The sequence below is a fragment of the Vicia villosa genome, linkage group LG3 (assembly GCF_029867415.1).
Source record: "Vicia villosa cultivar HV-30 ecotype Madison, WI linkage group LG3, Vvil1.0, whole genome shotgun sequence".
NCBI lineage: Eukaryota > Viridiplantae > Streptophyta > Magnoliopsida > Fabales > Fabaceae > Vicia > Vicia villosa.
This window is the reverse complement of record NC_081182.1, coordinates 144,133,747-144,145,580: the sequence shown is the minus strand read 5'-3', so window position 1 is coordinate 144,145,580 and position 11,834 is coordinate 144,133,747. Positions and strand designations below refer to the sequence as shown.

At 34.6% G+C, this 11,834-nt stretch overlaps 1 protein-coding gene across 1 annotated transcript; it reads right to left on the bottom strand.

Annotated features, from left to right (window-relative positions):
- Window positions 1-9,237: 9,237 nt before the first annotated feature.
- LOC131659107 (AT-hook motif nuclear-localized protein 17-like) lies at window positions 9,238-9,732 on the bottom strand. Its single transcript, XM_058928344.1, has one exon. It carries the CDS (start codon window positions 9,730-9,732, stop codon window positions 9,238-9,240), a length of 495 nt encoding a protein of 164 aa, XP_058784327.1.
- Window positions 9,733-11,834: the final 2,102 nt, after the last annotated feature.

Sequence of the window (11,834 nt, the reverse complement as noted above, 5' to 3'; positions counted from 1 at the left end):
ATGCCAGTCATAGTCTCTTGAATGAAAGAACAATTCTCAACTAGTTTATAGAGAGATGACAGTCTGGACGTGAAGTCGACAGAGCAGTGCATCTAGCCAATCTAAATGGGAAAATGTTTTGAAAGTGAATTGAAAAATGTTAGTATGTTTGAATGTGGAAAAATAGTAGAAATGTCTCTTTGTAGAGATAAATCATGTCTATCTACTGTATGAGAGATTTGAATTTGACTGGCTTGTACAAGGCCCAAGCTGGAGGCTTAAACTGACAGTTTGAGACTGAATCTGTTGGAGATAATTCCACTGTGGGATTGATGGTTTTAACATGAATGAAGTATGTGTTCTGTACTAAGCCCTGAATTGAGGCTGACTCTTTGAGGATGCTCTTATTGAGTAGGGATTGGTGGGAAGCTGGCCCTACCGAGGAATTTGCTCTTATTGAGCAGGAATTGATAGATGAAAGCCCAAAATTGAAGTTGACCCTACTGGGGAGTCTACTCTGCTGAGGAGGAATGTTTAGACTCTAACCCTTTCCAGGGGATTTTTACTCTTATTGAAAGACTAAGGGAGGCTCACCCTTTTTACGGGATTTGACTCTTATGAAGATATGATGGAGGTTGACCCTTTCCATGGATTTTTACCCTTATGGATCAAAAATTGATGGAGGCTGACCCTTTCCAAGGGTTTTACTCTATTCATGGTTAATTGATGGAAAGGTTTTTGGTAGGTGTTTTGTACGAAGCCCATAATTGAGGCTAAATCTACTCTGGATATGGGCTCAAAGGGGTCTATTTTTGTCTTGTATGATTGAGTTTGACTCTCTGAGGGGAACATAAATGTTTTTGGTTTTAGATTGACTCTCTGGGGATTGTAGGAGACCAGTTCACTCATGTTTCTAAATGGGTTTGCTTAGGGGATGTGTAGCCTAAGACATAAAGTTGACTCAGTTCGAGATTAAATGAAAGGCTGTTTGAGGTTTTGTGTTTTGTACAAAGCCCAAGATTGAGGCAGGTTATGTGAGAAGTTTTGAAGGGTTTATGTATGAAGGTTATTTTGGTATCTTGTATGAAGCCCAAGATTAAGGCTAATCCTGCTGGGGAAAAACCCAAGGGTTTTGAATCCTTTGATTCCTGCTGAGGAATGACCCTCAGGGGTTTGAATCCTTTGGTTGTGTGAAAGGGGTTTTCTGCCTTGTACAAAGCCCAAGGTTGTGGTTACCTCTGGATGGGGAAAGATCCAAAGGTTTGGAATCTTTTGACTCAGGAAAGGATATTTATTTGCCCTATACAAAACCCAAGGTTCTGGCTGACTGCTCACTAGGGAGACTTTATTTTCTACCTTGTACAAAGCCCAAGGTTGTGGCTAACTGTCAAGGAAATAGAGTTTGGATGAATGACTTTATTTTTTGGGTGCCTTGTACAAAGCTCAAGGTTGTGGCTACCACAGTTGAGGATTTGAAATCCAAAGATTCATACAGCAGGATGGATGAACTTAGAGGTTTGAAATCCTTTGGATTTTGCTTGAGGAAGCAGGAGGTGGGTGATAGAGACTGTCAATGTCTCTCATTCCTATGGTTGAACTAAGGATGATTGAAGATGTTTGAGAGTTAAGACTTTCCATGTCTATGACTCTGTCCGGGAGAATCTCAATACAAAGATTGAGTGAACACTTGAGTGATTGTGATTGAATACTTGAATAATTGTGATTGTTAATTTTAAGGATTTGGCTTATCACAGGGGGTAAAGGTGACTAAAGTCCTGTCCTATGTTAATTTTAAACAGTATATATTTTACAGGTTGTATTGAACATGTATATTAAAAGCAGAAAATGAAAGCAGTAAATGAAAGCTATAAACACTTACCTGGGTGAAGAGGAGGCTCAAAGATTATGTACAGAACCTCAAATGAAAAGTTTTATTGAAAAGAATTTGAATGCTTTATTTGAAAATAGTTGAATGTTTGAATTGAAAATGAAGTTGAAAGTTTTTGAAAATAGTTGAAAATAAAAGAAGATAAGGCTTTAGGACTTATACCTCAGAAGAGGGGCCTAAAATGGTCTAGGAGCAGTTTCACAAATGAAAGAAGGGCTCCAACTTGGATAAAATCAACAAGTATGCCACTAGCTCTCTTAAGTGGAAAATATTCCATCATATCAATCAATATCAAAATCGTAGGGTATCACAACTCACTACAATAATTAATCGTGTCTAAACTTTAAAAAAAATACCAACAAGGGCAAAAGATATTTTTAAAGAAATATTTTTAAAAGGGTTTGCAAACATAAGAAATTTTTGGAAAAAGGGAGAAGATTTTGAAAATCTAAGAAGGGGAGGAGATGAAGGGACTATCCTAAAGCATAAAATAAAAGCTAAGAAGAGAACGATCTAACCAAAATAAGAAGCCAACACTTGACATTGAGAGTCAAGGTAGATTTTCTATCCTTTGGACTATCAACACTACACCAATGCATTACCACTTAGGGATCCAGATGAGCTTGATTATCCTTAGCACAACTAGTACCAAATCTTTGGAACACATCATAAAATTATGACAATAATCGAGTAGAGTAATGGTTGTGTACAGACAAATTCCTTATCACAATGTCTTGGAATTAAACATCAAGGACTTTCGAGGAAGTACCTGCACACACAAACAGATAACAACCCAATGCCAGACAGAATAACAACAGAATAACAAGGTCCAGAGGTGCTAAATCCAAAAGGTCCGGGTCTCCAAAATGCTCGGGATAGTAACCAATAGTCCATGAAAAGCCTTAAGTATTTTTTATGATTTAAGTTGTTTATTAGTGTTTTAGCGCAAAAATAGAGTATGGTCCAAATGGACAAAAGGAAAATAGCGAAAACATAAACAATACGTCCAAATGGACAAAGGGAAAATAGCGGAAACATAAACAATACGTCCAAATGGACAAAGAGAAAATAGCGGAAACACAAACATGATGAATGATAAAATAAAGCATAAAGCGAGAAATATAAAAAGCAATATAATAAAATGCATAAATTAAAGTCAATTGTTAATTGTTTGCAAGATGTGCATCTTGAAACTTGTCAAGTATATCATCGAAATGTTAGTAATGAAGATCGATGGTGAGTGAATGATGATCTCGGGTTTAAATTCAATGAAAGTTCATCAGAAGCTTGATAAAATCATAGCGACTAGACGATAAACTTCCATAAGTCTTAAACCAACCGCGTACAATCTCTACCATATTGGATCTTTTTTGATTTAGGGACAATGTTGTGCTATGTTAAGCAGATTGCCAAGTGACTTATGTAGAAGTCACCCTATAACGAGGCCGGTCAACAATTTTTGTGCTAATGTATGCGAGAGAAACGATATATAGATCGTTCTCCGAAAGCAATACCGCACAAAAAGAAAATAGGTAGCGGTCTCATCTTCATCTAGAATCCAAAAGAACTCCAATGATGTTGAAGATTTTCATCGACCAAAATAAAAAGAAATGAAAGATGGAACCACATTAAAGGTTCCTTCCATCTTTAAGTTCAATCACTTAATATTGCGGATTAGGATTTTCATCCCATCAACTTCCTAAGTCCATTGAATTTAAAGAGGAATTAGACCTCTAAATTCGTGATTCAAAGAAAATATCAAAAGAAATGGAGTAGAAGAAGAGTATAACCAAAACAAGTTTAAAAAGGCAAAAAAACAGCATTTTGTCAACTGCAAATCGATTTGCACAGAGTGTAAATCAATTTGCATAACTCATATTTTCAAATTCTGCGCAGAAAACAACTGTGTAAATCGATTTGCAAAAGATGCAAATCAATTTGCACTGCACAATTTTAAAAAAAATAGCAAATAAAGAGAGTAAAACTTGTTTAAACATAAAACCAAACACCTTGTGATCTTATATACAATCATGCACGAAAATACCATCCAATCACCATCAAATAGCATCAATGTAGCACCAAAGGTGCATCACACACAAACAACAATGGATCATATCTTGGAATATGGAAGTGGATCAAGAATTTACCAATTAGAATCAAATCTCTTCAAGAACAACCACCAAATGCTTTGATCTAGCAACAATTGATGAAGAAAGAATGTTTGGATGAAGGTTTAGCTCAAAGTTAGTGAGGTTCAAGATAGAGCTCACTAACTTTTTTTTTGGAAGAAGAAAGCTTTGAGTGATTTGGTAAGGATGGGAAGAGAAATTGCAAGAGTTCTTTTGGCTTTTCAAGCTTGTTAAATGAAGAGGTAGAGGCCTTTATTTATAGGATTTAGGCTTGGAATTAGTGGAGGTTTTGAATTAGGCTTGGTAAATTAAATTAGGTTTGGTAAATGAATTTGGAGCCAAAATTATGATCCAATGGTGCACATGTCATCAAGTGAGGGTACATGATATGACTTGATCAAAATGAGGTAAGGAATTGATTGTGCAATCTAGAACATTTACCCCACACATGAAAATGGTGACACACTCCTCAAAAGCTAAAAATTGCCTTCATTCTTCATAATTTGCACTGGTGCAATTGATTTACACCTTATGCAAATCGATTTGCACTGCTGAAAAAGGCAAAATCTGGTGCAAAAACAGCTATGTAAATCGATTTGCATTGATGGCAAAAGCAAATTTGGGGCAGAAACAGTTATGCAAATCGATTTGCATAGGGAAAATGTTGAAAAATGCCCTTTTTGATGGGTACTTTGACTTGGTACCTACAAAACACAATCATACAAAAGCCCAAAGCAATGTTTTTGGTATTTTGGGTAGTATAACATGTACAAACTAAACTAAACATTGGTGCTTGATGATCCCCCTTACAGATGAGGTGAGCCTAACACCGGAAGCGAAGCTTTAAAATGAAGCTCTTGATTGATGATTGAGATGCAAATGATGTATGATCTTATGGTCAAAAATTGGGGTATGACAGATGCCCCTGTTTAAGTTTATTCTATCCAGAGACACAATGATTAGGAGTCTTTGTTTCGACGCGATTGAAGAGACTTAAATATAAAACACAATTTTTGAACCTAAGATGTAATGCAATGCTTATGCATCGGACATGTTTATGAAATATGGGGAAACATATCATCGCTGGAGAGAGGAAAGAACTCCACTACGGAAAACAAATGTCTTGTGGGAAGGACTCCACTAGGGAAAACAAGACTTCATTGGGGGAACGAGACTTTGCAAGGAAAAGAAAACTTCACTCAAGAAAATATTTCGCACCAGAGAGGTTAAAGCATCATCTTTCACTAGGGATGAGAGAATACACCAACTTTCATTGAAGGTGAGCTACCGACTTTCACTGAAGGTGAGCTACCAGTCTTTCATCGAAGGTAGAAAAATGGATACACCGACTTTCACTGAAGGTGAGCTACCAGTCTTTCATTGAAGGTAGAAAAAAGAATACACCGACTTTCACTGAAGGTAAACTACCAGTCTTTCACTAAAGGTATAAAAAGGGATACATCGACTTTTACTGAAGGTAGAAAAAGAATACACTGACTTTCACTGAAGGTGAACTACCAGTCTTTCACTGAAGCTAGAAAAATAATACACCGACTTTCACTGAAGGTGAAATACCAGTCTTTCACTGAAGGTAAAAAAAGAATACACCAACTTTCACTGAAGGTGAACTACCAGTCTTTCACTAAAGGTAGAAAAAGAATACACCGACTTTCACTGAAGGTGAACTACCAGTCTTTCACTGAAGGTAGAAAAATAATACACCAACTTTCACTGAAGGTGAACTACCAGTCTTTCAGTGAAGGTAGAAAAAAAATTCCCCGACTTTCACTGAAGATGAACTACCAGCTTTCACTGAAGGTAGAAAAGCAAACAAAGGTATATCAATAACACTTTTCTTTTTCAAAGATCAATGGTGCAAACACAAGTGCACGATCTCAACAAGAGTCATCCAGCGACCTAAGTTCAATCCATGAACAAATGGAAAGAAGCTGTCAAATAAGACCAGATCAAGTGAGGGCATAACTCACTAGATTTTTCCATTCATAAACACATTGAACGGAAGAGCTGAAACACATATCATCCACATAGAAACAAATTCAGTGGGGAATTAAAAGGAAGTGCACACTCTTTGCCTAGAGATTCTCTAAATGAAAGAGGACTCTCATAAAAGTAAACTTTTCATGATGGCAAAATGAATGTATGACTGTTTTTAATGCATGCTAATGATGTACATGTTGCCAAAACTAGCACAAGAATCGACTCAGTATAGACAAAATACGATAGTAATATAGTCAAGCATGTCTCAGGTAGAACACTTAAGGTATCATCTGTAACAATCTCTTGATGGCTTGGAATGAGTTCTACCAAACATTAGGGTTAATGCCAGATGGGAGATCATGATAGCTGGGTCCTATGACATATTTAAGCCATGCCAGGGACACACCAAACTAGAATATGTTCTTTTTAACCATGAAGGCATCACCGTTTCCATCCCTTTTGGTATACTTATGGATCAAAATAAATCCTTTTTATATTTTTCAAAAAGAATTTTGTTGAAATTTTAATTTTCTTTTTGTTTCAAAAATTACTATCAACAATAAATGACATTTAAGAAATACGAAAGAAATAAGATTGCAAATAATGGATAAAGGCTCAAACTTTATTTATAGAATGGTAGCCTGCAAATGGCAAGACTCCATGGATGGTTACAAAGTTTGGAAAGTGGTAATTTTCGTGGAAAAGATACATTGAAATGTAATGAACCTATCCTCTCTCACAACTTAGAATCTCTTAGTTAAGGCTTTCGTCGAAATGTGTTGAACTTCTCATGACAAACAGATGATTGTTGGAGATCAAGTCTTGTCTGATGTAGTTACTTACCATGAATCCCTAACTTTTGCATGGACCGCCCTTTCGGGTTTTCAGTCCACCGGGTAATTTATTCTGTTTATGTATCTAACTTTTTCCTGGACCGCCCTTTTGGGTTTTCAATCCACCGAGACGCTCTTTTTTGCCTAAGCCGCCCTTTTGGGTTTTCAACTTAGCGAGCAATTCTTTTATTATTTTTAGGCAAAGTATTTCTTGACTACATCAGCATTCACGGGATGTGGGAGCTCCTCTCCATCCATAGTTGCAAGAATTAATGCACCGTCAGAGAAGGCTTTCTTAACAACATACGGTCCTTCAAAATAAGGAGTCCACTTGCCCCTTGAATCGGAGGTGAAAGACAAGATCCTTTTGAACACGAGGTCACCTTCTCTAAATACACGAGGTCGAACCTTCTTATCAAATACTTTCTTCATTCTTTTCTGGTACAACTGACCATGGCATAAAGCCGTCATTCTCTTTTCTTCTATCAAATTCAATTGATCAAATCTGCTCTGACACCATTCAGCCTCAGATAACTTGGTTTTCATTAAAACCCTCAATGATGGAATCTCAACCTCCACGAGGAGCACTACTTCCATACCATAAACCAAAGAAAAGGTAGTTGCCCCTGTTGAAGTACGAACGGATGTACGGTACCCATGCAAAGCACATGGGAGCATCTTATGCCAGTCCTTGTACGTGACAACCATCTTTTGAACAATCTTCTTGATATTTTTATTTGCTACTTCAACAGCTCCATTCGTCTTTGGCATGTAAGGAAAAGATTTGTGATGTTCAATCTTGAAACTTTCACACAATTCTCTCATCATGTTGTTATTCAGATTTAATCCATTATCAGTAATGATCTTATTTGGCACACCATATCTGCAGATAATGTTGTTCTTGATAAATCTGACCACAACTTGCCTAGTCACATTGGCATAGGAAGCAGCTTCTACCCACTTGGTAAAGTAATAAATTGCCACAAGAATGAATCGATGTCCGTTCGAAGCCTTGGGTTCAATCATCCTGATCATATCAATTCCCCACATAAAGAATGGCCATGGAGAAAAGATAACATTAAGAAGTGTTGGAGGCACGTGAATCTTATCAGCATACACTTGACACTTGTGGCACTTCTTTACAAACTTATAGCAATCAGATTCCATTGTCAGCCAATAGTAACCTGCTCTAAGCATCTTCTTAGCCATCGAATGTCCATTAGCATGAGTACCAAATGAACCTTCATGTATTTCATGCATCAACATGTCTACTTCGTGTCTATCCACGCATCTTGTAACAACCCGATTTTATTTCCGTATTTAATTATTAGATGTCCATCCATGCAGCTTGAGCAACTCTTGAACAACTGCAACTTTTCTTCGATGGTGAGTGCCTCTATATATAGTCCCAAGAAGTAGACTGTTGAGAAGCACTTTGTGTCCTCTTTTTTGTCCCACTTTGACGCTGTGGGAAACCTTAGGGGTTTCTTCTTTGAGAGTTCAATCTCTGATTTTGGAGATCTAAAAGAGGGTGTGCATATATTCTATGTCATTGTTAGATAATATAATCATTGAAGAATATAGTGATAGTATTTAAAGCGGTTGAACTGGATGCAAGAGATGCAACTTTTAAAGTCAAATTCTAACTTCTTGTTATTTATTGAAAATTCAACCAACGGTCAAAATAATCTAGAAATATGTACATATATATATATATATATATATATATATATATATTAATTTTTTTTCAAAATTTATGGACTATACTTGCCAAAATTTTATGAATTTCATTTTATAAAAATACAAATTAGCATTCATAATCACACACGATTATGACACAATCAATAGAAGATAAATCTAATATACTTATAATGTATCTAACCACCATTCGATAATTCATAAAATAATATCTCCAGAATTATTCAATTCGTGCATCTAATAAAATTAACGACAGTAAAATACTCAATAAAAATAAAGGGGGGATGATTCATATGATAAAGTCATATAACATATACCTATGAGAAAATTTATATTTTTTTGATCAAACTCATTTTTTTATTTAATTCGTGCATCTAAAAAAATTACAGACCATAAAAAACACATTAAACTTTTTTTGTGTATCAACGACAAATAGATGTCTAATAAAAAAAATGTGAGTCAAATAAAAATGAAGGAGTGGGACTGAAACAGATGATAAATGGATGAAACTAATAAAATAAGAAATTAAGCCGATTTTATTTAAACATTAATGAAAAAGGATTTTAAAAAACAATTAGAAAACCTTTAAGACTCCTTTTGATATCTAGTAACTAGTGATACAGGTAGAATAATTCCACTGCATGACATTCTCATAACCAGACATAATCTGAGTGTTTTTGCATTCAGGTCCAAAATCTTTCAAATCATCTTTTTAAATTCTTGAATACTTCAAATGATGGTGGCCTCCCCTAAAAGACTTGGACTTCTTTGAAAGGGTGGCGGTGATTAGAATATTACATGCAGCCTTAACCTTTCCTTGAACAACCCCACCAAACACTTTTCCATCACCACGGGTTAGGAAAATGAAAAAAGAGGAATAAGTAGGTTCATCGATGAGTCTGGAAGGAACACAACCATAGTTGGTATTAACATATTCTCCTGATATAGATGTCATTTGAAAGGGTCCATATAATGTGAATACATAGGCATGGGACACCGGGTTATGAAAAGTAATATCAGAGATAAGACCACTACCTTTTAGTACTGTGATATTAGCTCGATGATGCAAAGTAACATTGACGATGGACTCCACTACATCGTTTCCAGCAGGGATTTTGATAAGAATTTGCTTCATAGTGGTATTAGTGTCTTCCTCGATCTTAATAGAGGGTTTAGGCTTGTTCATAGAGCCTTGACGTTTATCCATGGATATCTTAAAAGATGGTGTGGTCTGATCGTCCTCGAGGAAGAGAGTGGCAATATTTATAGTGGTATAATTAAATGTGGGATGCAACTTATAAATCCAAATACTAATTTTTTATTATTTATTGAAAATTCAATGGTCAAAATGATATAAAAATATGTACATATATCACAAGTTATAATAGTGATAGAATTATAATAACAAATTCAGAGAAAAAACATAAAAACTGATTCAATCTTCATTCGCTGTGCCAAATGAATCATTAATAGTGTTATAAAATCCTTAACTTATTACTTTATTTCTAAAAAATCTAAATTTAACATTACCGCCATCAATAGTGTTATTTTTGGCGTAATTTCTTCATCTTGCGAATGAGATTCTTTTTAGTGTGGAACTCTTATCTCGTCCAATGATATTTGCATAATTTATGATAAATGTGATATGTATTAAACATTTATATATGTGATATGATAGCCATGTAAGTGCGCAGTTAATTCACATAATAAAATAATCACTTTCCATGAATATTTTAATTAAATATCAATTTTATTTTATTTTAAGATTAGATAAATGAGTGAACAATTGTTTTATGGTTATCGTCTTGGAAAATAAAAATTAAAACAAAACCTTGGAAGTGCGGCCCTCACAATGATAGACCTATATTACCAGACAATTTTTATTGTTATTGGTTAAAATCATTGAATACAATAGTGTAATTCACCAAGAGTGTGTTTGGATGAGAGATTTTAACGAGATAAAGTAATATTTTGAGGAAATTTGAAATGAATTGACCAAAATTCATTGTTTTGGTAAAAAAAATATGGATAATTATTAAATGATAGAAATCTATGAAGAATTTTTTTTGCAAGTTGTTACTCGTATTAATAAAAGGTCTAAATTGACTTCTAAAACTTTTAATAGTTGAAAGTTAATCCTTAATAAATTTTGAAATATACAAACTAATCACTTTAAATTTTTAAAAAATGAAAATTGGTCCATATTTTTCAAATTTTAAATTTGACTAAAAATTATCCAAACAAATCATCCAATTTCCTATGACTGTGATAAGATCGTTTCTGATGAAACAAATTCTGATGATGAAACAAATTTTTTTGATCACACCTCTGAACCTTATTCGCCAAAACTAAACCTAGATGAAATAATTTGTGTGTTTCAAGAGAGTGCAGTAAGAAGGTTCAAGAAACTTCAAGAGGAGTCTAGCACTTCCAATGACTCTTCTAAAGTGGCTGCTAGCTGGAACAGATTTAACAGATGAATATCTGTTGAGATTCAAAAGATCAAAATTCTTTTAGAGAAGGTTAGAGACATCCTGGTTAAGGAAGCTGAAGAATGGTTTAAAGCTGAAGAAGCTCAAAAAGCTGCTGAGCGTGAAGCTGCCTAGATAGCACCAGGAGAAGAAGCAGCTCAAAAAGTTGCAGCTCAGAAAGCAGCTGATGATGATGCTAAGACTCTAGCTGAAAATAACAGTAAAGGAACCTCTATGGGTTCTGATAGAAATGTCTTTCCACTACTATTGAAAACTTTGATAGAAATAACTTTCAAATGTGTTTTAAGCATTTCTTCTTATGTACTCTTCAATTTTATCAATAAAAGTTGTTTGTTTTGTTTCTCTCCACTAATTATTGCTTTTTTAAATTTTTGATTATGACAAAAAGGGGGAGAAAAATAATGATGATTTTGACTCATATCTAACTCTCTAAAAATTTCACTACTTACATTTTCTAACATTATATATGTGAAAAGAGATTTAAAATGAGTTTCAGGAACACGCTGATTCTAATGAGTAAATCGTTGATTCTAATGAATAGATTATATCTTGATAAATATCAGATGAAGAATTTTTGTTGTTCAGAAACATTTTATAAATCAAACTTTAACAGAAATATGTGATATGACAAGATCTAATCAACTAAAACTCTGATATTTCAAGATCTGATAAGTAAATGATTCTACTTAAATCATATTCTGCTAAAATAAAAAAGGCTCTGATATCCCTTATCTGACTCAGGGGGGATTGTACATCTCAGGGGGATTTTTGTCTATCTAACTCTGATTTGTTTTTATGATATTACCTTGTAAAATTG

Coding starts and splice junctions, on each gene's coding strand:
- LOC131659107 (XM_058928344.1), bottom strand. CDS start 9,732: ATGGATAAACGTCAAGGCTCTATGAACAAGCCTAAACCCTCTATTAAG.